Source organism: Vidua chalybeata, chromosome 6 (assembly GCF_026979565.1).
Source record: "Vidua chalybeata isolate OUT-0048 chromosome 6, bVidCha1 merged haplotype, whole genome shotgun sequence".
NCBI lineage: Eukaryota > Metazoa > Chordata > Aves > Passeriformes > Viduidae > Vidua > Vidua chalybeata.
In genome coordinates, this window is record NC_071535.1 from 56,345,412 (window position 1) to 56,372,181 (window position 26,770).

The following is a 26,770-nucleotide window of genomic DNA, read 5'->3' on the forward strand; positions in this document are numbered from 1 at the left end:
GGCACTGGAATGTAAACACACTTTGGGACGTGTCCCTGGATGCAACATTCCCACTCCTCAAGCTCCCCCAGCCCTTAGACCAAACCAGATCCATCTTGAAACTCCCCAAAACCCTCAAGGAGGCTCCAACCCTTCCAGCTGGGGGGTTGTGCAGTCCCCAGCCCCGTGGCACCCCCTCTGTTCCCTCTCTCTGGACAAAGGATTGTCCCCATACGGGGAAACCCTGGGCGGTGGCCCCCAAACACGGTGGGGGCTGGCAGGAAGGCGGAGGCAGCTCCCCCGACGACGGGAAGCATCCCAAGGAACCCAGTAATGATCCCGCATCCTTTCCAAGAGAGAACAAAGGCTGAGGAGATAGCATAGTTCATCACCGATAAATGAAGGATGTAAATAGCAAATAGGGGGAAGATTTATTTTGAGCAGAGCCTCAGGAAGCAGCGGGGGCTGGGCTGGGGGGGAAATGGGACAGGAGCCATTTGGTGGCTCATCCAAATCCTGGTTGGGGTGAGCCAGGGTCCTGCCCAGTGCCCAAACCTCTCATCAACGCCCAGGGGTTCCTGTGTCCCTCTTCATACCCTGAGGGTCCCGTGTCCCCACCTGCACCCGAGGGGTCCCCATCCCTCAGGTTTGGGTGTTTCACAGCACCAGGTCCCGTTTGCATGCCCAGGTGAGTCACTCGTGGCTCGTCCCAGCCTCAGATAAGGAAAAAAGCCCCAAAATGGGATTTGGTGGGACAGTGCTGCTGCCTGATACAATCACAGCTGGGGGGCTGGGGCAGGCAGGTGCCCACCCCGTGGGTCCAAACACCCTCATCCCAGTGCTGCAATGCCCCGAAGGGTTGGGATGGAGGTTTTCCTGCATTTCCCAAAGTGTTGCTGAGGAAGAGACCAGGAGAATCCATCCCAGGCAGAGACACCCTATAGTGCACACACACCCCCCTACACACACTGCACCCTCACTCCAGCCACCCTAAAACCCAGCTGTACCCCCACCCCTCCATCCTCCCTTCCACCACATCCCCCCAGCCCCCCGAGGGAACTGCGCACACCCTGCTCCTTTTTTAACCAAAATTCATTTATTTGTCAAAAAACACAAAGCCCTAGGGGTGCCGGGGGGGCCGCCCCCGCCTGAGGCCCCCAGGGGCTCCTCCCCGGCTGTGACTCAGTTTTCCCTTCCTGCGATCAGGGCTTTTCAGCGGGGATCCCCAAAGCAAGCCAGGCTTTAGGGTGAGGCGGAGGTGGGGGGGTCCCCCCGAGTAGACCAGCTCGGGGGGCGCCGGGGGCGGTCGGGGAGGGGTTCAGGAGCGGAAGAGCGTCTCCTGGGTGGCGGGGTCCAGCTTGCCCCCCGGGCCGGGGCCCCCCTTGCCACCGGGGGGGTGGCTGTGCCCCGAGGAGTAGCTGGCGGAGCGCTCGGGGCCGGGGCCGGGGGTCCGGCAGCAGAGGAGGGCGGCGCAGGCGTGGCGAAAGCGGGGGTCGAAGAAGGCGTAGAGGAAGGGGTTGAGGCAGCTGTTGATGTAGGCGATGCCGGTGCAGTAGGGATGGAGGTTGTTGAGGAAGGTGTGGAGGGCGCAGGACCAGGGCAGCACCTCAAGGTCCATCAGCACGTAGAGGGTCTTGACCAGGTGGAAGGGCAGCCAGCAGCCCCCGAAGGCGGCCACCAGCACCGTGATGATGGTGAGGAGGCGTTTGCGCTTGCGGGGCCCCTCGGCCCGCTCCCGGCGGAAGTGAGTGGCCACGGTGCGAGCGATGAAGAAGTAGCAGGTCAGCATCACGGCGAAGGGGGCCACGAAGCCCAGGGCGGTGGAGGAGAGCCCCAGCCCCACCTCCCAGGCGCCCTCCGTCCCCTGCGCCGCCAGGTCCCCGTAGTCCATGTAGCAGGTGATCTTGGTGTCCCCGCCGAGGGCTGCCGCCCGCCGCAGCACCAAGGCGGGCAGGGCCAGCAGCGCGGCCAGCAGCCACAGCGCCACGGTGGCCACCAGCCCGCTGACCCGCGAGCGCAGCTTGGCGGTGGCCAGCGGCCGGACGATGGCCAGGTAGCGGTCGAAACTGAGGCCGGTCAGGCAGAAGACGCTGGCGTACATGTTGACGAACACCAGGTAGCTGCTGACCTTGCAAGCGGCCGTGCCGAAGGGCCAGTGGTAGCCCAGCCAGGCGTAGGCGGCCCAGAGGGGCAGGGTGACCACGAAGGTGAGGTCGGCCACGGCCAGGTTGGCGATGAATGTGTCGGCCGAGCGCCGGCGGTCGCGGCCGCCCTTGAAGACGGTCCAGAGGACGAGCCCGTTGCCGGTGGTGCCCAGCAGGAAGACCAGCAGGTAGATGGTGGGCAGCAGGGCCAGCGAGGGGCCCCACTCCGCGTACTCGCAGTCCGTATCGTTGTCGAAGCCGTAGGTGTAGGCGTCCGTCGCCTCCTCCATCCCGGCGCTGGGCTCCGCTCCGCTCAGCTCATCCCGGGCTCACCCGCTCCTCCGGCTCCTGAGCGAATCTCACCGCGTTACCTCCCCTTCCTCCTCCTCCCCGCCCTCCTCCTGGAGAGGACGGGCAGGACAGGGCAGGAGGCAGGGCCGGGGGGAGCCCCCGTGGGAAACTTCACAGCTCCCCCCACCTCCATCTGGCTCCTGCCCGGGGGGTTTTACCGAGCTCTCACCCGCGTGTCAACGCGCCGACCCCCGAGATAACCCCGGCCTCGCCACGCCCGGGGGTTTGGTCGCCCTCCACGGCGGCGTTCGGTGTTGGGATCCGGCTCTGGGGAGCTCAGGAACGCGGGGGGTTTCAGCCAGCATTTGGGGTTTCACCTCGGGGCGCCGCATTCAGCGCCGGGGTGTCACACATCGGGGTGTCACACATCGGGGTGTCACACATCGGGGCTGCATTTCGCACAAGCAGTGTCGCATCGGGCACTTGGCAGCGGGGGGGTCGCACTGGGGGCTGGTGTCACTGGGGGCTGGGGAGCGGCGCTGCGCTGGGGGGAGGGTGTGCATTTGGCATTTTGCATTTGGCACTTGGGATTCCCCGTTTTGCTCGCAGCTTTGCCTCGCTGTGTACACAGCGGTGGCTCCGAGGGGCCCCCCAGCGCCGGGGCCCCACTTTGAGCACAACGTGCCAAGAAGGTTTATACATTTACCAAAAATCCAGCGCGAGGAGGGCGGTTCTGGGACCCCCCACGCTGTAAAAAGACCATTTTAGGGCAGCAGCTGCCGCAGGACCGGCTGCTACCGGAGCTCTCGGTGTGTCCCAGCTCCGCGGGTTGCTCATGGAGCCGGACGCGGCAACGCTGAGCCAAGAGAGAACAAATTTCCCCCCACTCCACAAAAAAAAACATTTGTGGGGGGAAGAGGGAAGCCCTCCAAGGTGGTGGGGCCGTGGTTTGGGATTGTCCCATTGGGACTGAACTCACACAGTTCCAGCTCTGGGGAAAAGAGCCGAAGAAGCCGAGCGGGACTTTGCAGAGTGAGGTCTGAAGAGCGCAAATCCCCCGGGACACGCAGAGGGGGCTGGGCTGGGGCTGTAGGGGGGAATTAAGCAGGGGATGGGCTGTGGGAAGGGGCAGGTTTAGCACCCGAGTGTAGGGACGGAGGCTGGGGCGGGGGGGGGCACAGAGCCCCCGGGACCCCCCGCCGGCTCAGTGGGGCCCTTCTACCAGCAAAGAGGTGTAAAGGAGGGGTTGTGAGGGGAAATCAGTGGCTGAAATGGGGGGAAGAGCTCACAGGGGTCTCCAAAATGAGGCAGAGTGGTGTAGGGGGGAAAGGGGCCGGTAAATGGGGGTGCAGGTTAGGGGGCCCCGGGGGTGGGGGTACAGCAGCACCAAACCAGACGCCCAGAGCTGCAGCGTCAGCCGGGAGAGCAAACCAGGGCTGAATCAGGCTGGAGATAAGGAGCGATCCCGTATCTCAGTGCCAGGACAGCCGGCATGCGGGGAGAGAGGTACTAAACCCAGAAACTGCTCAAACTGGTGGCAGAACTGCGAGGGTGCCCAGCTCCGGGTCACATCCCAAGCTGGACTGAAGAAGGGCTGGAACCCCGCAGTCCCCAGCGCAGACACAACTCGAGCCTTTCCGCTAATTAGCAACATTAACGGGGAAACACCAGCACCGCTAATGAGCCCCCCGGGATGGCAGCGAGGCTCCCCGGGCTGCTCCCGCCCTGGCCGGAGCCCCGTTAATGAGCAGGACTGCTAATGAGCAATTCTATTAATGACTATTAATAACACTCCCAGCTATCTGTGTCTTAATTGGAGCACGGCACAAGTATCCATTTCCAGCCGCCGCTCACGAATCCGTTTCCAGTCTCTTCCCTTTCCAAAAACTGCGGGTCGAGTGTCCCGGTCACCCCCTCGCTGTCCTGGCAGCTGGGATGGCTCGCCCTCGGTGCCACCCACGGGGTCTCGGCGCCGGGGAAGGAGCCCCCCAGGCTGGGTTTGTGGTGGCCACGGGTGGTGAGATGGGTGGCCGGGGCTGGGATGATAAGGAATCCGTGGGGCTGATAAGGAGGTCCGCTATCTGCAGCGGGGGGAGGGCAGGAGCCGCTCTCCTTGCGGGACGGGGGCTGCCCTGGGCACCAGCGAGGGGCTCCGGGACCCTCGTTCATCATTCTCAGGAATGAACCCGAGGACTTGGCACCAGCGGCTCCACTGGGAACAAGCCAGGCTCCCCACTGGCTCTGCAGGGGGATTGGGGTGGGAGCCCCCACGGGGTGGGATGAGGAGCCAGACCTCACCCCCCCACCCCGAGCAGGAAGGGCAGCGCTTGACCCTGCACGAGGAGGGATCCGGCAGCTTCCTCTGAATCCACAGAGCTGCTCACATCCGACCGAGGAAGTGACACCCCTAGAGCACAGCTCCTGTCCCTCTGTGCCCCCTTCCAAGGGCTGAGCTGCGGGCACAGCGCTCCTCCTGTTGGCAGCTCCCCCCGCGGTGTCCCCCGTCCCAGGGACAGCACCCTGACCCCTCCTTCCTCTGCTCCCACGCCCCAACACTGCCCGTCGGCCCCCCAAAACCGCCCCGCGCCCCCCCTCCAAGGCTGGACACGTGTGGGTGCTGAGAGCCACGGGTTTATTGGGGGGGGGGGGGGGTTGCAGCCCCTGGCATGGGGTGGCAAGGACAGGGAGGTGCTGGGGGAGGGGCACCCTGGGGACAAGGGACAGGGCTGGGACACGTCGTATGGACGCTGGGATGTACTGGGACAACCCGGGGTGGGCACTGGGGACCGTCAGATGCTGATGGGGCTTATAGGGGGAGCACTGGAGACTGGGTGGGCAATAGGAGCCCAACGGGGGTCCCGGCAAGTCCCTCACCAGAGCATGGGCTGCCCCACAGCGAGGTGGACAGGCAGGGGGCTGCCCCATGGCCCCCGGGGCTAGAGGCCAAGGGAGAAGGTGCCCGAATCGGTGGATTGCTTGTCCCGGGAGCAGGACCCCAGCACCCCGGGGGGACACGCTGAGGGGGTGGCGGGTGCACCAGCCTCTGACACCTGTGGGGCAGGGGACAGGCGCTGGGTGAGTCACTGCACTCAGGGGGGGCGATCGAACCCCCTGGGAGTGTCCCCATCCCCAGGGCACCCCGGCCCCACGTCTGACCTCCTCAAACTTGCGGGCCTTGTAGTGCTCAGCGCCCTTGAGGAAGTTGAGCAGGATGATGTCACACAGCACCGTGCCCTGGGGGCGACAGCGTTGGGGTGGGGGGCCCTGCTCTGTGGAGCACCCCCGGACCCCCACAGAGCCAGGCCTCTGTCACCTTGCAGCTGTGTCCCCATGCCCCGTGCCCGTGGGATTTCCCCCTTCTGCCCTGGGAGGTGTCACCACTCTGGGGCTGAGAACGTCCACAACTCACCACGCCGATGGAGGTGAAAGCAGCCACCGTGTTAATGAGGGTGGGGACGATGCCAAACTTCCCAGCCTGGGGGAGCAGAGCCCTTGTTGGCCAGAGTCCCCGACCGCCCTGTGACCCCGTGAGTCCCCGGCCCCACACGTACACTGCCATACACCAGGACATCAAAGCGGATCCCAAAGGCCTTGATGAGGGTGCGGCGCTCAGAGCCGTCGGGCCAGCGGTAGTATCTGGCATGCCTGTAATGGGGGACATGGTGACATGGGGACAGGAGCCATGCCAGGCAGTGCACACCCCTGTGCCGTGCGTGTCCTGGCCATACCTGAAGTTGTATCCAGGGGCAGGGGTCCGGGCCAGGCTGTCCAGGCGGGTGAAGGAGTAGCGGGGCAGGCAGCGCTCCCAGGCCCGGTCCAGGTCACACACCCACCCGATCTTGATCCCCAGCACCCCCCCCTGCCCCAGCCCTGCATCAGCACCACGGACCCTGGCCCCATGGCACCAAGTCCCCACAGTTTCACAGTTCTGCATCCCATGGCCCTATGCTCCATGTCCTATGAGCCCACCTCCCACATTCTCATCTCCCCAAGCTCCACATCCCTCTGCACCCCATGTCTCAAATCTCCATGTCTGTACACCCCACGTCCCTGTGTCCCACATCCCAAACCCCATCCATGTCCCTGTGTCAAGCCCCATATCATCACTCAGTGTCCCGTGTTCCTGTATCCCTGTATCCTGTTCCCAACATCCCTCATCCCTGCATCCCATGTTATGCAAGCCCATGTCCCCATCTTCCATGTCCACATCCCACCACCCCATATCCCCCCAATCCCAAGTCCCATGTCCCCATGTCCCACATCCTATGTCTCTGTGTCCCCAAATCCCATGTCCCTGTGTCCTTACATCCCAGCTGCTTGTACCCCTATGTCCCCACACCCACCCCATTCTCCCCCCGTGCCTCCCGTGTCCCCTGTGTCCCCGCTCACGGTGGCAGCCAGCGCAGGGAAGTCCTGCCCAGCCAGACGTGCCACGTCCCCCAGGCGCAGGATGGGGCACAGGGGCTGCAGCTGTGGGTGGAAGCGACACCGGCCCAGCTCCGCCCCACTGCCAGGGGGTGGCAGGTTGGTCCTGGGGACACAGGGGGACACGGGGAACATGGAGGGATGTGCCATCAGGCAGCAGTCTGGGGTTCATGGAACCCCCATCCCAATGTCCCTCCACCATCTTGTGCCTGTGTCCCCGTGTCCCCTGTTCCCATGTCCCTGTGTTACCCCATCCCCTGTCCTCATGTCCCCCCGTGTCCTCCCGTGTCTGTGCCACTCACTTCTCAAAGCCAAAGAGCGGGAAGCGGATGCTGTTCTTGATGAGGAGGGTGAAGTTCTCAGCTTCCAGCATGACAGGGCTAGAGGAAGGGGGGTGACGCTGAGGACAGGCAGGGGGCATGTCCCCTGCTCCTCCCCGTGTCCCCCCGGCCCCACTTACACGTCAACGGTGTCCACCTCGGGCGGGCACCAGCCCTGGATCTCGCAGGTGCGCAGGGTCGCGTTGTAGGGGACACAGCGCCCTGTCAGCATCCCTGGGACCCCCAGACCGCTGTCAGCACCTCTGCCAGCACCCCCGAGACCCCAGACCCCCGTCTGCACCCCTGGGACCCCCGGACCGCTGTCAGCACCTCTGTCAGCACCCCCGAGACCCCAGACCCCCCTTCAGCACCCCTGGGATCCCCGGACCCCCATTGGCACCCCTAGGACCTGAACCCCTGGCTCCCGCATCAGAACCCCGGGGCCCCCCAGCCCCCTGAGCCCACCAAGGGTCCCTCACTCCTGGTGGTGGCTCCCCTCGGCCCCCTCAGCCCCCGTTCGCACCGGGATCCCTCACCGTTGCTCGTGGCCGGGCTCAGCTCCCGGCAGTCCCTGTCCGCCGAGCAGTGGAACGCGGCTTCGCTCTGCGGGGCGGGGGTCAGCGGACGGGGGGCTCATCGAGGGGTCCCCCCGAGCTCCCCCTGCCCCCCCCGCACCTCCGGGCACACGCCCTGCGCCTGGTCCTCGGTCCGGATCTGCTTGGTGACCACCACGAACACCGAGGTGCCCTGCGGGACGTCGCTGTCACACGACCCGTCCGGGGGGTGGGGAACTGAGGTGGGGGTGGCCCCGCGCCCCTCAGCGACCCCTCCGGTCCCCGGTCCTCACCTGGGGGGGTGTGACGTAGTCGGCCGTGTCCATCACCTGCCCCGCGTAGCGCCCCACGCCCTTCACCTTGGTGACCACGGAGGACTCGATGGCGGTGTCCCGCACCTGGTACGCTTTCTCATGGAGGAACACCCAGCTGGGACAGCACCGCGGGTGACGCTGGGGACAGCCACCCCCGGACTCCACCGGCACCCCCCGGGCCCCGCCTGCCTCCCCCGGCACCCCCCGGACCTGTCTGTGACCCCCGGCCCCCGGAGCTGTCAGCGCCAGCGGCTGCCGGTCCCCGACAGCCTCTTGTCATCCCCTCGCCAGTGGCTGCTGTCATCCCCCGGGAGCATTCAGGGACAGGGGCCCCAGCGCGGGTCTTCCCCTTCTGTCATCCCCTGGGGCCGAGCGGCTTCTCGACCCCTCGGTGTCACCCACATTGTCCCTTTCCTGTCATTCACCCGAGATGCTCTCCTGGCTGTCCCCCTTGTGTCACCCGTAACGACACCTTGCTGTCCCCGTCAAGTCGCCTGCGCTGCCACCCTCCTGTCACCCGCACCGGCACGCTCTCTGGCTGTCCCCCTTGTGTCACCCGCACCGACATCCTCTGTCCCGCCTTGTCAACCGGTACACCCTCCTGGCTGTCCCCATCGTGTCACCTGCTCCGGCACACCCGAATTCCCGGCACTGACACATTGTCACCCGCTCTCCCGTCCCTCCTCTGCCCCGTCACCCCCTACTCCCGGCCTGGCCACCCCGTCACGCCGCGCCTCCGCCCGGTGTCCCCTCGCTGTGACCCCGCTGCCACACGCCGCCATCCCCCATCACCCTCGTCACCCCCGGGTGTCACCTGCAGCAGCAAGTGGCAGTCACGGCGCTGCCGCGGTGCCGGGAAGGGGGCTCGGGGGTGTGTCCCGGGGGATGTCCCGGGGCGGGGTGTCCCAGAGGCGCCCGGCGGTTGTCCCGGCGGCTGCTAGGGGGGCTCACCCGACGAAGTAGGCGAGGATGAGGAGCTGGACGCCGCGGTTGACGACGCCCACCACCCAGCTCTTCACCACCACCGACTTGGTGGTCTCGTAGGAGAAGAAGTCACTCACCCAGCGGGTGCGGAAGCGCGGGAGGGACATGGGCAGCGCGGGGGGCGGCCGGGGACGGGGTTACGGGCAGGGCAGGGCAGGGCTGCGGGCAGGGCAGCGGCAGGCAGGGCTGCGGGAACGGAGGGGGATGCGGGAAGGGCAGGGCAGGGGTGCGGGTAGTGTGCGGAGATGCGGGCAGGGCAGGGCGGGCGCGGGTGCAGGCAGGGGTACCGGCAGGGGCACGGGCAGGGTGCGGGTACCGGCAGGGTGTGGGCAGCACCCGCAGGGGTGCGGGCAGCGAGGGCGGTGCGGGCGGGCGGGCGGAGGCGGGGGCAGGGCGGGGGCCGGGGGCGGGGGCACGGCCTGGGGGGACGGGAGGGGTCGCCCCCCGGTTCCTGGGGGGATGGAGGGGTGCAGGCGGGGACCTTCCCCGGGGTGCCTGTGGTGGGAGCCCAAAGGGGGGACACATTTGGGCAGCGGGGAGCCCCGCATTGGGATGCAGGTTGGGGGTGCGCCCCAGACTGAAGATGACTGGTTTGGGGGGGACATCCCTGTAGGGGAGCACGAGGGGGGCGCCCCGTGCGTGCGGTTTCGGGGTGCCCCGCTCTGGGCCGCCCCATTGTCCGCTTCCAACACTTTGGGGCGCCCCGGGTTTGGGGGGTTGTCCCCACACGAGGTGACGTCACGGGGCTCGCCCCGTGCTGGCCAATGGGGTCTCTCCCCACTTCTCTCGATGGTTCTGGGCGGGGCAGAGCGATGGGGGCGGGGTCTCAGTCGCCTTAACCACGCCCCCTATGTGGGCGGGGCCTCCGGCGCGCTGCGGGCCCGCCCGCGGGGAGCGCTGCACGGGGCCGCCCCGTCGCCAGGGGGCGCCAGCGCGGACCGGCGCCATGGCGGAAGTCCGCGCGACTTCCGGCGGCGGCGGCTCCGCGCGGTTCGCGCTGCGCAGGCGGGAAAAGCGGCAGCGGCGGCAGCGGCGGCAGCGGTGCGGGGGGGCCGGGTGGGTGTACCGGGGGCCGGCGGCTCGGGGCTGACTGGATCTCGCGGGAGGGACCTGGTGTCAGGGCAGGCCGGGCTGGGATGGGGGAGTGGGCCTGGGATGGAAGTAGGCTCGGGGCGGGTGGGCAGGCCTGGGGTTGTGGGGGAGGCCTGGGGGACGCTTGGGAGCTCCGGCTCGGAAGGAATTTGGGGGTGCGGTGGTGGTTTGGGGTGCGGAGAGGCCGCATCAGGGAGGGGAAGGGGAGGGGTGTGGGGATTCGACAGGTGCGATGACACAGCGGTGGCCGAGGGCTGCAGGAAGGGGTGGCCCTGGGACCACGGCACAGCCGGGGAAGGGGCGAGATGGGCCGGGGGTCGCCCCCGTCAGTGAGTCAGGTGCCACCTCGAGAGGCAGCGTCCGGGGCTGGGGCGGGAGCAGTTCGGGGCGGCGAGGTTTGGTTTCGGGGGCGCTGGAGAGGGCCAGGAGCCTGTCGCCGGCCCGGCTCACCCGCTGTCCTCCCACAGCTGCCGTGACTGACTCCTCTGCCGCTGACCCGGGCATGCCGGGCTGGGGGGGCTGCTGAACCCCCCTGAGCTCGTCCCCGTCCCCTCCCACACCCCGCAGCCGCCATGGCCGATACGCTGGAGTTCAACGAGATCTACCAGGAGGTGAAGGGCTCCATGGTAAGCGAGGGGACATGGGGATGGCCCCGGGGCACTTCCAGCGTTGGGTGTGGATGGGGGGGGAGCAAATGCTTTGTGATGAGGAGGGTGTGGGGGATGAAGCTGTGGCTGGTTGGTGGTGGGTTGGTGGTGTGGGTGCCTGGAGGGCCACACCCAACGGGGCCATGGTTCCTCCATCCTTCCATGGGACTGAGTCCCCTCATGCCCAGCTCTCCTGCAGAATGATGGGCGGCTGCGGCTGAGCCGGCAGGGCGTCATCTTCAAGAACAGCAAGACAGGGAAGGTGGACAACATCCAGGCCTCAGAGCTGGCTGAGGGCGTGTGGCGGCGCGTGGCGCTGGGGCACGGCCTCAAGCTGCTCACCAAGAACGGCCACGTCTACAAGTATGACGGGTTCCGGGAGTCGGTGAGTCCCTGTTCCCTGCTCCCACTGCCTCGGCCCTGTCCCAGATCCAGATGTGCTCCCTGCCAGCCCCAGAACAGCTCTGCCCCCTGCATCCCATGGCCAGGGGCTGTGTGTCACCTGGGGCTCTGGGCACTGCTGCTTCCTGACGGTGTTGCCTCCCTCTTGCCCAACCCAGGAATTTGACAAGCTCTCAGATTTCTTCAAGGCCCACTATTGCCTGGAGCTCGCCGAGAAGGATCTGTGTGTGAAGGGCTGGAACTGGGGCACAGTGAGGTTTGGAGGTGAGTTGCAGTGGCAGCCTGAGGCCGTGGGGTGGGATGTTCCCACCAGTGTGGTTCTGCTGCCGCAGCCATTCCATTAGGAGCAGCTCCTTTCTAGGGATGTCCTCAGGGGCAGTGAGGACATTTGCCATCTCAGGAGAGCAGGAGGGCCCTGAATTCCAGGGGGCTGTGCTTGGTGTGGAATCTGCACATGTGTGCCGTACTTCAGGGAGCCAGGGGAGCTGGCGGATGTGCCTCCAGCTCAGGGACCAGGACACATGGGGTCAGACAGTTCCTTTTTGTGTGTTTCTGATCAGTGCCAATTTCCAGGGATGCAGCTGGAAGGGAGAAAGCCTGGAGCTTTTGGAAGGTGGGAATGTAGTGATGAGAGCAAAGGCACAGCTGGATTTTGGGAGAGGAGCGAGACCGTGGCTGGAGATGGGATTTGTGGGGCACAGCTCTGAGCTGGCTGTGATGTCCCCACAGGGCAGCTGCTGTCCTTCGACATCGGGGAGCAGCCGGTGTTCGAGATCCCGCTCAGCAACGTGTCCCAGTGCACCACGGGCAAGAACGAGGTGACGCTGGAGTTCCACCAGAACGACGACGCCGAGGTCTCACTCATGGAGGTCCGGTTCTACGTGCCCCCCACCCAGGAGGACGGCGTGGACCCCGTGGAGGTACGTGGGGCCAGCGGGAGGGTGGGGGCTGGCAGCAAGGGACCCTTTGTGACTGCTTCCCTGGCAGGCCTTTGCCCAGAACGTGCTGTCCAAGGCGGATGTGATCCAGGCCACCGGAGATGCCATCTGCATCTTCCGGGAGCTGCAGTGCCTGACGCCGCGCGGGCGCTACGACATCCGCATCTACCCCACCTTCCTGCACCTGCACGGCAAGACCTTCGACTACAAGATCCCCTACACCACCGTGCTGCGCCTCTTCCTGCTCCCGCACAAGGACCAGCGCCAGATGTTCTTTGTGGTGAGTGGGAATGGCTCAGCCCTCCCCAGGAAGGGTACTGGAGGTGGTTTGGGGGGTTTCATGTCTTCACCTCCTCTTCTCTTTCCAGATCAGCCTGGACCCCCCAATAAAGCAAGGCCAGACCCGCTACCACTTCCTGATCCTGCTCTTCTCCAAGGATGAGGACATCTCCCTGACCCTCAACATGAATGAGTGAGCTCCACGATGCCACACCGCTTCCCAGACCCCTCGCTGGATCCTGAGGGAGGTACTTACACCCCAGACCCTGTTCTCACCTCTGCCCTCCTTCCCTCCACGCAGGGAGGAGGTGGAGAAGCGCTTTGAGGGGCGGCTCACCAAGAACATGTCAGGGTCACTCTACGAGATGGTCAGTCGGGTGATGAAGGCGCTGGTGAACCGCAAGATCACCGTACCTGGCAACTTCCAGGGGTGAGCAGCTGCAGGGCCAGTCCCTCTCTTTCCACTTCGTTCCCATGGCCAGGAGGAAGGGGCTCTCTGTGTGAGAGCTGGGGAGCAGGGCCTGTCTGCCAGGGCTGGGCAGGGGGAGGATGTTTGTCCCCATGGATAGCAGTGTTTGTCCTGCAGACACTCCGGAGCCCAGTGCATCACCTGCTCCTACAAGGCCAGCTCGGGGCTGCTGTACCCGCTGGAGAGGGGCTTCATCTATGTGCACAAGCCCCCCGTGCACATCCGCTTCGACGAGATCTCCTTCGTCAACTTCGCCCGCGGCACCACCACCACCCGCTCCTTCGACTTCGAGATCGAGACCAAGCAGGGCACCCAGTACACCTTCAGCAGCATCGAAAGGTGGGTGTGGGCTGTGGGGCCAGCCTGGCTGTGCCCACCGGGGCTCCCCAGCACCCCCAGCCCCACCGTGCCCTCTCCCACAGGGAGGAGTATGGGAAGCTCTTTGACTTTGTCAATGCCAAGAAGCTGAACATCAAGAACCGGGGCCTGAAGGAGGTACCAGCCGTGTGGGGCCGGGCTCGCGCCCACTGGCGCTAGCGCTGCCTTCTCCCAGAATCCAGCTGCTTTTCCCTCCTTTTTTCACCTCTCTTTTCTTTCCTTGCCCTTGTAGAGGAAAAAGGTCCGTGCGATATCCCTTCCTCTTTCTCCTCCTCCTCCTCCTGGTGCAGGTTTCCTGTGCATGGCCGTGGTGGTCTCTGACTAACCCAGTAACCCCAGTGTGGTGTGCGAGGGCCCCCCTAACCCCCATAACTGCTCTGCCCCTCTTTCTGGGGCCCTGAGGGGGGAAGGGGGGTCATGGCCATGTCTTTCCCCTGGCCTGTGCATGCCCAGGGCTGTGCTCGCCCAGGGCTGTGTTCCAGAGGGGAGCACAGGGAGCAGCTCTCATCCCGCCTCTCCGCAGGGAATGAAGCAGAGCTATGATGAATATGCTGACTCTGACGAGGACCAGCACGATGCCTACTTGGAGAGGATGAAAGAGGAGGGCAAGATCCGGGAGGAGAATGCCAATGACAGCAGTGATGGCTCTGGGGAAGAGACAGGTGAGGGGTGAGGCTGTGAGGGAGTGCCGTGGTGCTCCAGCTCCCCATAATGATCTGTAGCACTGAACCCTTGCTTTCTCCTCCAGATTCATCCTTCAACCCTGGGGAAGAGGATGATGATGTAGCTGAAGAGTGAGTAGAGGCCAGGCAGGGCTCTATCCAAAAGCCCCATATGAAGGTGCTGTTCTAGGGCTGTGTGAGCATTGAGAGATTCTCACAGCATGACTGGGATCACCTGGATTTGGGAATGTACAGCCCTGAGTTTGGGAATGCTGGGCAGCTGGGGCAGTTCTGGGCTCACTTTATTGTAATGGCATTAGGCAGTATGAGAAAGTTCTGGAAGGGCTCCAAGGGGAGGCCTTGGCTGCACTTTTCGGGAAAGAGAACAGTTGGGAGGAGGGTTAAAGCCCCAGGCTGAGGTGAGGATGGGGTGGGAGTTATGGTGGGAGCTTGAAGCTGAGCCCTGGCGCCATGAGAGCTCCGAATGTCCAGGAAGCAGAACACAACGAGCCATGTTTGTGGAAGGCCACTCCCCTGAGGGCTGTTAACGGGAGCAGAGCAGCTCCAGGCCGGGAAGGCTCAGGGCTGTGGTGTCTGGGGGCAGCTCTGAGGCTGGTGCCTCCGTGCAGGTTCGACAGCAATGCCTCGGCCAGTTCCTCCAGCGGTGACGGCGACAGCGACCGTGACGACAAGAAACCGGCCAAGAAGGCCAAGATCGTCAAGGACCGCAAGCCCCGCAAGAAGCAGCCGGAGGTGAGGGGCTGCTGTGGGAGCAGGACCGGCTCCTGGAGCGGGGTCAGGCAGGTCACAGCCCCGCCTGAGCTGCCTCACCTCAGCCTCTGCTGCATTCACCAGTGCCCTGGCCAGAGCTGTTGTCTGGCCTGGTGTTGCTGCCTCCAGATGGGTCCAGGCTGAGCCTCTCCCAAAGGCATGTTGTTCCCATGCCCAGCCTATGCTGGTTGTTGTCAGGCTTCTTCTCCAGCAGCCTGACCCTCAGCTGTGACCTTTCAGCCCCTCTCCCAGGGCTGCAGCTGGTTTGCTGGGAGGTACAGAGGCGAGCAGAGCCCGGTCCCGAGGTGTTGGGTGAGGGGTGCATTGGGCTTCCACGGGTGTTCTCCACCTCCCAGAGCAAGAAGGGGAAGGACCCCAACGCTCCCAAGCGCCCGATGTCGGCCTACATGCTCTGGCTGAATGCCAGCCGGGAGAAGATCAAGTCGGACCACCCTGGTATCAGCATCACCGATCTGTCCAAGAAGGCTGGGGAGCTCTGGAAGGCCATGTCCAAGGAGAAGAAGGAGGTGAGGGATGGGAGGCCCAGGACAGAGCTGGGCCTGGTACAGGATGGGAAGCTGGCTATGGAAGACCCTTCCTTGTTCCTGGGAGCCTGGAGTTGCACAGATGGGGAGTTGGGAAAGGGTAGGGACATCCTCGGGCTGGTGAGCTGGGTGATCAGAAGTGGGAGCAGGGTTGGGGTGCAGGTGGGTGCTGGAGGATGGTGGAGGAGGAAGGGGTCCTCGTTGAGCCTGTGCTCTGGCTGCAGGAGTGGGATCGGAAGGCGGAAGATGCCAGGCGGGACTACGAGAAGGCCATGAAGGAATACAGTGTGGGCAGCAAGGCCGACAGCCACAGGGGGTGAGTGTGCTGGCAAGGGGCTGGCTATGGGTATTCTCAGTTCAGTCAGAGAGAAAGAGAGGTTTCTGCCAGGCTGCACCTGGGAAACAGTTGGAAAGGAATGTAAATAATTCACTATCTCTCTTGTTCACATTGTTTATAGATATGTTCTGCCACCGTGCGTCATTCAGAGCGCACCAATGGTGTGAGATGTTTTTACTTTAAGACCAATGAAATTGGTCTGCACGATGTTCTCTATAAATAGAGCGGTGCATTTGAAATAAATCAGTTCTCTTTCGCCTTCTGATCTTGGGAATTCTTCTGTTCCTGTCCTGCCTCAACAATGACAGGCTGGCAGGCCTTGGCCCCCCACAGTCGAGCTGTTCCTGGGGCCAGCCGGGTAACGTGGCTCCTCTCCCCTCTGCTCCCCCAACCCCGTGCAGGGAGAAGTTGAAGAAGAAGAAGAAGAAGCAGGAGAAGCAGGTGAAGGGGAAAGGGGACAAGAAAGGTGCCACCTCCAAGTCCTCATCCTCCAAGTCCCCGGCTAAGGGCATGAGCGACAGCTTCAAGAGCAAGGAATTCGTATCCAGTGATGAGAGCTCCTCTGCAGAGAGCAAGAAGGAGGTGGGGGTCAAAACTGGGGGAGGTCCTGGTCCCCCTTCCCTGGGGAACAACTGTCTGGGAGGGTCCCAACCCCTCTTCCTTGGGGAACATCCTGGTGGTTTCTGCTGGAGACGCTGGGTCCTTCTGGTGCTTCGTGTCCTTGGGGACATCCCTCGGAGTGTCCCCAAGTCACCACCATCACTCTGTCCCCGCTGTAGTGGTGGATACTGCCCTGCCTTCATTGTCCCCTGCTGACCTGTTTGTCCCCTGCCTGCAGGACTCAGAGGACGAGGGAGCTGCCAGCCCGCCCCCCAGCTCAGAGGACTCTGCTTCTGGCTCTGATTAGCGCCATCCCAGCTGGCTCCAGGCTGGATCCCAGGTCGGGAGAGGACTGGGTGGGCCAGCCCCACGGCAGGGACCAGGGCCCCCGGCTCTGGATGGCTCCCACCCGGGAGCAGGGCCAGGTTCCCCTGTCCCCCCAGCACCCCGTGGTGGCAGGCAGTGCCAGAGGCTCCTCAGTCCCTCACATTTGTATCCCATCAATTTATTTTTTCTAAACACTTGGGTTTCTCTCCTTCTCTTTCCTTCCCTCGTTGTGGTTTTTTTTTTTTCTTTTTTTTTTTGGGTGTTGTTTTTTTTTGTATTTTGGGTCCGTTCACATGGCAACTCGGGTTGAATAAAAAAAAAACCCACTGATGGTGTTTGTGTGGGTGTGGGGCTGGCTCCCCCATCCCTCCTTCCTTCCTGCAGCCATCCAGGAGCTCATTCCCCTCCTTGAACAGCTTCCAGGGCTGACTTCACTCTCTCCCCACCCTCCATTAGCGGCCCCCAGCCCCTGCTCAGCCATCAGGGCTCCTAATTACAGCCCCTCGCTCGATCCTGATGCCATTTGGGGGTTTTTCTACCTCCCTCATGAGGGGGATGATCCGATTAAGGCCTGTTTCCCCTCCGGTGTTGATTGCAGCCGATTCCCGGTCTGGAACCAGCCCCGGGGGGGACCCCATGGCTGCCTGTTCCCCCCTCCTTCCACTGCCTTTACTGGCACCGCTGGGATGGGGCTACGGGGAAGCAGGAGCCCCCCGGGGCGGAAGCCGCGGCTCCGCGGTGGGCACAAGTCACCCTGGAAGCCCAAATGGTGGGAGGGCTCTATTGTCACAGCAACCTCCACCTAAACTGCCCCTCTGGCAGCAGCCCCGCGGCTGGGGGACCCCGGGAATGGGATCATTTGCAATCGGGGGGGGGGGGGGGGCGGGGGGGGTCCTGCTCGGCTGTTGCGGCCCCCGAGGGTGATTCGGGGAGGCTGGAGGTCTCCAGCGTGTCCCCCCACCCCCATTTTGGAGGGCTCTCCGGCCGCCCCCCTCTATGGCCCGCCCGCCACGCGGCGCCGCTCTGCCCCGCCCCTCTCCGCCGTCGGGGGCGTGACCGGGGCGCTCATGAATATGCATGAGCAGCGCCGGTAGAGGGTGAGTGGGGGTCTCTCTGTCGGCATGGGGCTGCAGGTAACCGGGATACCCCCGGGCCCGTGGCGCCCGCCGGGGGACCACGCACCTTCGCCCCCGGCGGGCAACATGGGCCCGGGACCCCCGAATTGAGTGGGGGGCTTCGTTGTCATGGGGACGGCGCTAGGCCGCGGTCGCGGCCTACTCAGCCACTCGATCGGAGGCTTCGTTGCCCTGGCAACGAGGCTAGGCCGCGCTGGCGGGGGACCCCGGGGGGCCGGACCCACATCCCGCGGCCCCGCCGCCATCGCGGGCTGGGAAACGGGCCGGATGGTTGCCAGATGTGGGTAGTGGTGGCGGTTTCCCCGTGGAAGGCGAGAGGAGGGGGGGCTTGGGGAGGGTGGACCCCGGCGGGGCAAGAGGCAGCGAGGCGGGGAGAGGAGGGCGGCGGGGGGAGGGCAGGGGAGAGAGGGCAGGGCCGGGAGGAGGCACCGAGCGGGTTTTTCCTGTCCCCGCAGCCCCGGTGAGTCACGGGAGAGGCGGCGGCAGCAGCGTGAGACCCGTGGGGACAGTAACCCCTCCTCCCCGCCCGCTCTGCGCCCCCCACGTGTGTCCCTGGCCCGCCCCCGACATGAGGCTGATGTGGGGAAGGTGAGTGGGGCACCCGCGGCCCCTGAGAGGGGCTGGCCGAGAGTCTCGGGGGACCGGGCGGTGCCTCCCGGGCTGCCGGGGGCTCGGGGGGGCTGGGGGTGACCTGGGCAGGCAGCTGAGATAGGAATTGGGGCAAATTGTGGGGCCAGCTCGGCGCTGGGTGTTTGGCGAAGGTCGGTGAGAGTGACACGTGTGTGCTGGGGCAGGTTAGCGCAGGGTCAGACAGGTAAAGGAGCGGCCCCGCGGTGTTAGGGGGCGTAGTGTGGGGTCCCTGTGGTTATGGGGGGGGTTGGGGCCGTGTCTGGGTCTGCTGCTGGGGCCAGGCTGGCTCAGGTGAGCCGGGGCCAGTGTACTAAGGGTGGCACCGCGGTGTGATCACCGTTTGGCACAGCTGGACAGGGCTTGGCACAGAGCCCCCACGGGGTGGTTGGGTTCCCGCAGGCTCGAGGCGCTCCCCAAACCGATTCTCCCTCTCTCCCCAGGGGCTGACCCCGTGCCGTGTCCCCCACGTCCCTGCGTCGCCATGGCCTCCCAGCCGCAGCCCCTGCACCCCGCCGTGCCCTGCACCCCCCCTGCCGGCAGTGCGGCGGCTGGGCTGGCCGGCAGCCCCGATAAAGGTCAGTACCTCGGGCTGGGGGCCGTCGGGGCGGGGAGGTTGCTGGGGCAGCCCCCCGAGGACTGTTCCCATTTTGGGGGGGCCGCACCACTCCGCTGATCCCGTCCCCCCTCCCTTGCTCTCTGCAGGCAGCGCGCGCCCCAAGCCACCGGTGCGGCCCAAGCCCCGCGTGCTGCCCAAGCCGGCCGTGCCCGCCAAGCCCCCGGTGCCACCCCCCACGCCGGGCCCGCGGCACCCCCGGCCCGAGCTGCCCTCAGCAGAGAAGATGAACCGCCTGGCCGGGCCCCAGCCCTACAGCGGGGCAGGCGTGGGGGGGCCTCTCCGGCGCCCCTCCTTCACTGCCAGATCACCCGAGACCCCCAATGGGAAGGGGCTCTCGTCGCCCTTGGTCGCAGGCACCGAGGAGGAGGTGCCGTCAGCCCCGCCGACCCCCTCGCGCAAGGGCCCGGCGCCCTTCAAGGTGACACCGGTGCCGGTGGCCGCCAGGCCGGAGCGGTTCCCGGGCACCACCGTGGAGGAGATCCTGGCCAAGATGGACAGCAGGGAGGGCCCAGGCAGCCCAGACCGGGCCTGGCTCTCACCCTTCTGCACCGACCCCTCCTCCCGCTTTGGCTCCAAGACCTTTGTTGCCTTCCGGAAGCGTCCCAGCGGGGAGGCAGATGGAGACCCTGCCGGCGAAGCCCCCCAGATGCCCCGACCTGCTGCAGGCGAGCTGGGAATGGGGGATGATGGACACCCTGTGGCTGAAATGAGGTGAGGGCACAGGGACCAGCACTGGGAGGAGTGGCACTGGGAGCAGGGAATATCACTCCGAGCCATCCCAGGCTTGGGAGTGTAACGGAGCTGAGGTCTGGTTGCCGGCACGGGGCCCAGGTTCCTCCTGAGCCGCAGTGCCTCGAGCTGCCTCCGTGGGAAGGCCCGGGTGGCTGGTGCCAACCGCAGAATGGGCTGTCCCGGGCCAGGAGCCGCCTGTGGGCGGGCTCTGAGCCAGCCCCTGGGCTGGGAGTAACAGACAGGGGGTCGCTCCCCCAGGAAATGCTCCTGATTTTCCAGCCTTGCTATTTTTTCCGTGCTGGGCCATGCCAGGGCACAGGGAGCAGTCAGATCAGCAGGACTCCCAGCTGCAGGATGTACTGGGCCAGGGCCAGGGCTTGGCCACGATCCCAAGAGCCGGGCACCTCAGGGAGAGCTGGGCGGGGGCTGCTCTGAGACACAGTGTGAGAAACTTGCTCCCAAAGGACCGAAAACTTTCCGGAAGGGGAGCTGGGGCCACTTTGCCTCCTTCCCCTCACAGCCCAAGCTAGAGACTGTGCAGCTGCGGCAGGGCCCGACCCCTGTAGCCTGCGTCCTTGAAGGGTGGTTTGGGGCAGGGGTGTCTCATGGGTGGTGGGAGAATAGCACTGAGGCACACAGTGGGATTTACCCCCCTTCCGCTTCTCTCTGCAGCAGCTCCCCCCCAGCTGGGCCGAGCTGTGCTGGGGACCCCTGTGGACGCCGGAGGCCGCCATCCCCTCCTGACGTGAGTGCTGGCCTCGCCCTCCGGCGCCATGGCGGCTCCGCTCCTGGGCTTTCTCCTTCGGGGCTCTCCTGTCTCCTCCGGGGCTCCCTCTCTGCGGGGTGCGTGTCTCTCCTTTCTCCTGGGGGTGTCAGGGCCCCCTGTGCTGAAAGTCCTGTGTGGGGCCTGGGGGTGTGGGGGTGGCATGTGCCAACACCAGTGCCAGGCGTGGGCAGGGAGCAGCCGTGAGTCACCAGCTGGGGTTTGGTGACCCGGCAGGTATGTGGCAGGGCAGGCCCCACGGGCACCCCGCCAGCCCCTTTCGCTGTGCCGTGCTCACTCAGGGCAGCGACTGGGACACCGGGCCACGGTGACACTGCGGGTGGCAGCCTGGGCAGCGGCACCAGGTCACCCCAGTGAGGGGGCAAACCCCAGCGGTGCTGGGCAGGGGGATGCCAGCCACAGGCAGGGCAGGGGACTGTGCTGGGGGGTTCTGACTTCTTCCTGCTTCATTTCTTGTTTCCGTCTGTCCAGGCGCTCTGGGGGCAGCAGGGGGCCAGGCAGGGAGCAGGGCTGGGGCGTCAGGAGCCGCCCTGGCTGAGTCACGCAGGAGCAGCCTGGTTCTGGCACGCAGCATGGGCACTTCCTGCCCCGGCTGCAGGGAGGGGAGCAGGGCTGGAGGGAGGGACCCTCCAGAGGTTTAGGGGATTGGCTTTTGGATGGATAATGTTTGGAGGTGTCTCTTGAGTGATATGACCCCCTGCTGTCTTTTTCCACAGCTTTCCACTCTACAGCTCGGTGCCCTCGGACCTCCAGGCTCCCCAAGGCCTCCCACCTGCCCAGCCCCAGCCCCAGGAGCTCCTTTCCAGCCTGCTGAGCTCTCTGCCCCAGCCCCTGGCTCCCCTGATGCCCCCGCTGAGCTCCTGGCCCCAGACTCCCCGACACTGCCCCCCGGCTCCCCCAAATCCCCCACTCGGCCTCCAGTCGAGGTCCCTGTCACCTCCATCCAGGCCCCGGGCGCTCCCTCAGCCACCGAACCCCAGCTCAGTGTCTCCCGTTCCCCTGGCTCCCCACACACTCCAGGGGAGGGATCCCCTGGCACTGCCAGCCCCCCTGGCACTCCTGAACTGCCCTCACGAGTCACCTGCCCCCCCGGCTCTCCTGAGGCTGCTGCTGAGTACCTGGGCCCGCCCAGCCCACCCCTTGCCAAAGCCTCTCCTCCCCCAGGCTCCCCAGAGGGACCTGATGACTCCGCAGTGTCCCCACAATCCCATGAGGGTCCTGATTTCAACCCCCCTCCCCGGGATGTGGGGCTCCGGCGCTCCTCAGAGGGGGTGCTGCAGCCCCCGCCGACGGGCCGGGGCCTGGGGGTGTTGGGGGGCTCACTGAGTGCCCTGCCCCGGCCTGGAGACCTCCTGTCAGAGCCCTCGCTGGGCAGCGAGTCCGGCTGGAGCCTTTCCCAGTCCTTTGAGTGGACATTCCCATCTCGGGGGGCACGCTTGCCAGCCTTCCCTCCCCGCTCCCCCATCCGGGAGACACCTGACTCAGGGCTCTCCGAAGAGGGGGAGTCAGATGGGGAGGCTGCAGCCCCCAGCCCTCTAAAGGACAGCAGGTCTGAAGGACCTGGCAGCCAGCAGGCAGAGGGGGCTCCATGCCCAGGGGGTCCCGTGACCCAGCGAGAGGCTGAGGGCTCAGCAGAGGAGGAGGAAAGGGAGGCAGAGCAGGATGCTCCCATGTCCCACTCCCCACTTCGTGTGACAGAGCCTGGCCAGCACCCAGCTGAGCCTGAGTCCCCCACCGAGCCCAGCCTAACCACAGCTGCCCCCCTGGATCCAGCCCCCCTGGATCCAGCTGCTGCAGCTGACTCAGCCTGGGCAGGTGATGGCCCCAAGAGCTTGCAGAGTCCCGGGGGCCCAGGCCAAGCTGAAGGGCCCTCACAGGACCCTGACCCCCACACCGACCCGGGCTGGCTGACAGAGCTGTTGTCGTCATCTGGGGTCCACGGCTCTCCAGAGGTGAGGGGTGTGGGGGGCTCTGTGAGGTCGGTGTGGGCTGGGCTCCTCCTCCCTTGCCCTCCATGAAGCAGTGGGATGGGACAGGACAGGCGGGTGGGTGGGTGGAGGCTGAGCAGGACTGTGTGCTGAGGGGCAGGTGGTGGGGTCTGCCCCCTCCCTGGGATGAGCCCTGCTGTGCTGTGTCCCCAAGGTGTTTCCCTCCTCCCCAGCTCCGCTGCTGTCAGAGCCAGGGTTGCGCTCCCCTCAAACTCCTCTCCTCTTTCTAACCTCTTTCCCCCCTCTAACTCCTCTCCCCTTTTTTGTACCAGAACCTGCTGGGCTGGTCACGGAAGGACCTGTGCAGTGAGTTCGGCATTGGCCGCCCTCGCCAGGACAGCACCTTTGACTGGAGGCACCCAGGTGCATCCAGGGAGAGAGACTGGCCAGTTGAGACCAAGCAGGACCAGGAATTCGGGACCAAATCCAGCTGGGACAGCAACCACAGTGACAAGGACAGCACTGCCCGGGAGAGCTGGAGTGGTGACTACAGAGCAGCGGAGCTGATGCGGGGCACGAACCTGGGCTGCAGTGACTGGTCCCAGTCCCTTGGCACTGAGAAGAGCTGCCCACAGGATCCAGACTTCAGTGCCAGCAGAGCTGAGTGGGGCCAGAGCTATGGCAGCACGGAGGAGCTTGGCTCCAGACAGGCCAACTGGGGCAGTGGCCTTGGAACTGGACATGTCCAGCAGCTGGACAAGGAGCCACGCTCCAGGCAGCCCACCTGGGCAGGCAGGTACAGCAGCAGGGACACAGAGATGAAGGAAAGGGAACTCACCCCAGACTGGGCCAGTAAATACAGCAGCCAGGATGCTGGGAGCAAGGACGAGAATTTAACACTGGGCTGGGCTGGCAGATCCAGCACTGGCGATGCTGGGAGCCCAGATAAGGAGCTCAGCCCCAGCCAGCCAGCCTGGGACAGGAGGTATAACCCCAGGGACATGGAGAGCCAGGACTGGGAGTTCAGTCCCAGCCGGCCAGCCTGGACTCGGGAGTACAGGGACACAGAAAGCCAGGACAGGGAGTTCAGCCCCAGCCGGCCAGCCTGGACTGGTGAAATCAGGGATATGGAGAGCCAGGACAGGGAGTTCAGCCCCAGGAGACCAGCCTGGACTGGTGAATACAGGGAAATGGAGAGCCAGGACCGGGAGTTCAGCCCCAGCAGGCCGGCCTGGGATGACAGATCCAGCACCAGAGACATGGAAAGCCAGGACCAGGAGTTCAGCCCCAGCAGGCCGGCCTGGGATGACAGATCCAGCACCAGAGACGTGGAAAGCCAGGACCAGGAGTTCAGCCCCAGCAGGCCGGCCTGGGATGACAGATCCAGTACCAGAGACATGGAAAGCCAGGACCAGGAGTTCAGCCCCAGCAGGCCGGCCTGGGATGACAGATCCAGCACCAGAGACATGGAAAGCCAGGACCAGGAGTTCAGCCCCAGCAGGCCGGCCTGGGATGACAGATCCAGCACCAGAGACATGGAAAGCCAGGACCAGGAGTTCAGCCCCAGCAGGCCGGCCTGGGATGACAGATCCAGCACCAGAGACATGGAAAGCCAGGACCAGGAGTTCAGCCCCAGCAGGCTGGCTGAAGTCAGTGAATGCAGAACCAGGGACCTGGAGACCCAGGATGAATTCAGTCCCAGCAGGCCAGCATGGGATGAGAGATCCAGCACCAGGAACATGGAGACCCAGGACCGTGAATTCACATCCAGCAGAGCAGCTGGGGATGGTGGGTGGAGCACTGGGGACACAGAGACCTGGAATGGGGAGTTCAGCCCCAGAAGTGTCTGGGATGACAGGTCCAGCACCAGGACTGTGGAGGCGCAGGACAGAGAGTTGAGCCCCAGTGGAGCAGCTGGGGATGGGCAACACAGCTCTGTGACCCCAAGGGAGGAAGAGCAGGAGGTGGTCCCAGCCCTGCTGAGCTGGCCCGGTGAGAACAGCATCGGGCAGGTCAGGGTTGGTGAGGAGGACATGCCCAGCTCCCACCGCCCCGAGCCCCTGGCCCAGGAGCCCACCTGGAGCAGTGCCCACCAGCAGGAGAGTCACAGCTCTGGCAGCAGGGACTGGGAGCTTGGAGCAGCTGAGTGCCAGAACCAGTTTGGTGTCATTGGGACAGAGCGGGTGCCAGATCCCTGCAGTGCCGGAGCCTCGGATGGCTCCATATCTGGGGTCCTGGCACAGCCCCAGGCAGGCTTGCACAGGGATCTCTCTCTGGACATGGGCAATGCCCGCTGGAGCCAGGACCTGGACAGCTGGAGTGTGGAGCCACAGGATGCTGAGGCCAGGCGCCAGGAGTGGGCGAGTGCCTTCAGCGCCCGCTGTGCCGCCCACAGCCGGGACCTTGGTGCGGGGGAGCAGAACGTGGGAGGGGACACCGGCGCAGAGCATGGGTAAGGAGGGCACCGGTGGTGGCAGGGAGGAAGCAGCTTCCCCTGAGGCAGACTGAGGGGTTTGGGGCAGGGCTTGTGTTACTTGGGGCTAGAGCAACTCTGGGGTTTTGTCCCCCATGCAGGTTGGCCCCCAGCCCTTCAATGGGTGACATTCCAGCAGATTGCCCAGCTGTGGAGCCCCCCCAGAGTGAGTCACCCAGCCACTCTGAGGAGAGGCATCCCTCTGAACCAGCTGCTGCCCTACGGAGCCCCAGGGTCCCCCCTCTGCTGCCAGAGGATGCCAGTGGGATCCCAGCAGACACAGGAAGTGAGGAGCAGCCCTCAGACCACCCAGATGGGGAGAACTCGAGCTGGGGGGAGCAGCGGCTCTCATTGACTACCCCCCAGCCTGAGGGGTCCATGGAGCAGGGGCAGGAATTTCCTCTTCTGGAGGTGAGTGGAAGTGGGAAGATTCCAATCACCCTGTATGGCCTGGGACGCAGGATGTGTCTGTGGATGGGGCTCTCTGACCCTGCTGCCCCCAGGGACAGCCATGGATTGAGGGCCCCCAGCACTGCTGTGAGGGCTGGGGGTATGCTGGCTGGGGTGGGGGGTCCCTGGGCTCCCTGTGCCAGCTGTGACCTGTCCCCTGGGCTCGGCAGGACACAGAGCTCCTGGACAGCAGTGTGTTCCGCTGCAAGGCCAGCCTGGGCCGCAAGCGCCAGCACCGGGCACCGTCCCTGCGCCCCACCACCACCGAGGGGGAGAGCTGGATCTTCCGGGACTCCACGGGTGAGCCCAGCAGGGATGGGGATGGGAGCGGGGTGTCTATCCTGGCACAGTGTCGTGGTGACGCTGTCCCTGTGTCCCCACAGAGCCCCGGCCAGCCCCGGCAGCATCCTCTGACGAGGAGGCAACGGAGGAGCCCCGGAGCCGGCGGATGCGGGGCTCCCCCTTGGGCAGGGGGGTCAAGGTGCCACTCTTTCCCGGCCTCAGCGCCTCCGCCATCAAGGTGAGTCCCTTGGACTCATGGCTGCAGGGTGGAAGGCAGGGAAACCTAGGCAGAGTGGAACTGGGGCCTGCCTAAAGACAGGGAGAAGGCAGTGGGGGGGATTTGGGGGCAGAGAATTGTGTTTCTCCCTGAACTCTCTCTCTGCCCCCAGGCCAAGCTGAGGGGTCGCAACCGCTTGGCTGAGGAGGGGACATCGTCAGGGGACAGCAAGGGGACCCCTCCTAAAGACCACCATGTGCAGCGTTCCAAGTCCTGCAAGATTCCTGGTGTGAGTGGGAAACCCCCTGCCCTGCCCCCCAAGCCAGAGAAGTCCTCAGGGTGAGTGTGGGGCCAGGATCCTCCTCATGGAAGCAAAAGGGGGTGCTGTGGGGTCAGTCTGGGTCCCAGGACTGGTTTTGGGGAGCTCATGCTGAAACTCTGCTAATACCCCAGATCCGAGGCCTCTCCCCCCCACTGGCTGCAGGCGCTGAAGCTGAAAAGGAAGAAGCCTTGAGCGAGGTGAGTGTGGGATTTCAGGCAGTGCTGGGGGTAGCCCCCTCCCTCCTCTGTGCTCTGGCTGAGTCCCCTGGGGCTGGGTCATCCGTGGGGGGCCCTGCAGGGTCCTCACCCCCTTCCTTCGTGTCACTTCCAGGTTCACTCCGACGCTGAAGCCCGCTGTCCCCGAACCAGGACTGTCCCCTCCCATGGGGACACACACACACACACACACCTATGCACTTTGTACGAGCTCGCAGGGTCCCTGTCTTCCCAGCACCTCCTCCCCATCCCCCCATTGTACCGCATCCCCTTGGTCCTCAAGGGTCTGGGGGTGGGCACGAGCCCCCCCCTTCCCCCCTCCCCTGCTCGTGTATGGCCCCGGACACAGGGCAATGGGTCCAGCTCGTGGTGCCACTGCCACAGACAATAAAACCTCGCTGGTCAGTTCAGAGAGTCCTGGCTGTTCTCCTGGGCCATGGGTGGGGATCACAGAGATCCTTGAAGAGGGGACACTGCCATCGTCCACGTAGGAGCTGTGCAGGAAAGAAGGGACACCTCCAAAACCC

General features: G+C 65.1%; 4 protein-coding genes across 8 annotated transcripts; 2 read left to right on the forward strand and 2 right to left on the reverse strand.

Moving 5' to 3' along the window:
- Nucleotides 1–1,064: 1,064 nt before the first annotated feature.
- On the reverse strand, nt 1,065–2,466 carry APLNR (apelin receptor). The gene has a single exon (XM_053945801.1). It carries the CDS (start codon nt 2,411–2,413, stop codon nt 1,298–1,300), a length of 1,116 nt encoding a protein of 371 aa, XP_053801776.1. The 5' UTR covers nt 2,414–2,466; the 3' UTR covers nt 1,065–1,297.
- A 2,615-nt stretch (nt 2,467–5,081) lies between these two features.
- P2RX3 (purinergic receptor P2X 3) lies at nt 5,082–9,169 on the reverse strand. The gene is made up of 12 exons (XM_053946920.1): nt 8,979–9,169; nt 8,007–8,142; nt 7,835–7,906; nt 7,696–7,762; nt 7,300–7,393; nt 7,142–7,219; nt 6,804–6,945; nt 6,143–6,273; nt 5,966–6,059; nt 5,824–5,889; nt 5,571–5,648; nt 5,082–5,464 (listed from the first exon to the last, which is right to left on the reverse strand). Exons 1-12 carry the CDS (start codon nt 9,116–9,118, stop codon nt 5,351–5,353), a joined length of 1,212 nt encoding a protein of 403 aa, XP_053802895.1. The 5' UTR covers nt 9,119–9,169; the 3' UTR covers nt 5,082–5,350.
- Nucleotides 9,170–9,986: 817 nt separating this feature from the next.
- SSRP1 (structure specific recognition protein 1) lies at nt 9,987–16,785 on the forward strand. Of its 2 annotated transcripts, none has more exons than XM_053946914.1 (17): nt 9,987–10,052; nt 10,571–10,729; nt 10,950–11,135; nt 11,311–11,416; nt 11,882–12,072; nt 12,140–12,370; nt 12,459–12,562; nt 12,671–12,799; nt 12,956–13,177; nt 13,261–13,333; nt 13,740–13,878; nt 13,965–14,010; nt 14,508–14,631; nt 15,006–15,176; nt 15,419–15,510; nt 15,933–16,113; nt 16,370–16,785. In XM_053946914.1, the coding sequence occupies exons 2-17, from the start codon at nt 10,676–10,678 to the stop codon at nt 16,436–16,438; spliced, it is 2,118 nt and encodes a 705-aa protein (XP_053802889.1). In that variant the 5' UTR covers nt 9,987–10,052; nt 10,571–10,675; the 3' UTR covers nt 16,439–16,785. The 2 variants fall into 2 exon arrangements, with proteins under 2 accessions (XP_053802889.1, XP_053802888.1); XM_053946913.1 differs by having other exon boundaries at nt 9,994–10,067.
- Nucleotides 16,786–17,456: 671 nt separating this feature from the next.
- On the forward strand, nt 17,457–26,653 carry TNKS1BP1 (tankyrase 1 binding protein 1). Of its 4 annotated transcripts, none has more exons than XM_053946909.1 (13): nt 17,457–17,555; nt 18,050–18,182; nt 18,665–18,799; nt 18,927–19,551; nt 20,245–20,317; nt 21,073–22,308; nt 22,617–24,736; nt 24,859–25,168; nt 25,378–25,507; nt 25,591–25,727; nt 25,879–26,045; nt 26,160–26,225; nt 26,359–26,653. In XM_053946909.1, exons 3-12 carry the CDS (start codon nt 18,706–18,708, stop codon nt 26,218–26,220), a joined length of 4,953 nt encoding a protein of 1,650 aa, XP_053802884.1. In that variant the 5' UTR covers nt 17,457–17,555; nt 18,050–18,182; nt 18,665–18,705; the 3' UTR covers nt 26,221–26,225; nt 26,359–26,653. The 4 variants fall into 4 exon arrangements, with proteins under 4 accessions (XP_053802884.1, XP_053802886.1, XP_053802887.1 ...); XM_053946911.1 differs by having other exon boundaries at nt 17,555–17,591; XM_053946912.1 differs by lacking the exon at nt 17,457–17,555 and adding an exon at nt 17,767–17,874 and having other exon boundaries at nt 20,248–20,317.
- The last annotated feature ends 117 nt before the right edge of the window (nt 26,654–26,770 follow it).

What these genes read in the sequence shown, in the direction of transcription:
- TNKS1BP1 (XM_053946909.1), top strand. Translation starts at nt 18,706, where the DNA reads ATGGCCTCCCAGCCGCAGCCCCTGCACCCCGCCGTGCCCTGCACCCCC. An exon ending in GGCCGGCAGCCCCGATAAAG is followed by an intron (nt 18,800 to 18,926) that starts GTCAGTACCTCG and finishes TGCTCTCTGCAG; the next exon opens with GCAGCGCGCGCCCCAAGCCA. An exon ending in GGGTCCACGGCTCTCCAGAG is followed by an intron (nt 22,309 to 22,616) that starts GTGAGGGGTGTG and finishes TTTTTGTACCAG; the next exon opens with AACCTGCTGGGCTGGTCACG.
- P2RX3 (XM_053946920.1), bottom strand. Translation starts at nt 9,118, where the DNA reads ATGTCCCTCCCGCGCTTCCGCACCCGCTGGGTGAGTGACTTCTTCTCC. An exon ending in ACTACGTCACACCCCCCCAG is followed by an intron (nt 7,907 to 8,006) that starts GTGAGGACCGGG and finishes GACGTCCCGCAG; the next exon opens with GGCACCTCGGTGTTCGTGGT. An exon ending in GAGCCCGGCCACGAGCAACG is followed by an intron (nt 7,394 to 7,695) that starts GTGAGGGATCCC and finishes TGGGGGTCCCAG; the next exon opens with GGATGCTGACAGGGCGCTGT.
- APLNR (XM_053945801.1), bottom strand. Translation starts at nt 2,413, where the DNA reads ATGGAGGAGGCGACGGACGCCTACACCTACGGCTTCGACAACGATACG.
- SSRP1 (XM_053946914.1), top strand. Translation starts at nt 10,676, where the DNA reads ATGGCCGATACGCTGGAGTTCAACGAGATCTACCAGGAGGTGAAGGGC. An exon ending in CTGACCCTCAACATGAATGA is followed by an intron (nt 12,563 to 12,670) that starts GTGAGCTCCACG and finishes CCCTCCACGCAG; the next exon opens with GGAGGAGGTGGAGAAGCGCT. An exon ending in TGGCTCTGGGGAAGAGACAG is followed by an intron (nt 13,879 to 13,964) that starts GTGAGGGGTGAG and finishes TTTCTCCTCCAG; the next exon opens with ATTCATCCTTCAACCCTGGG.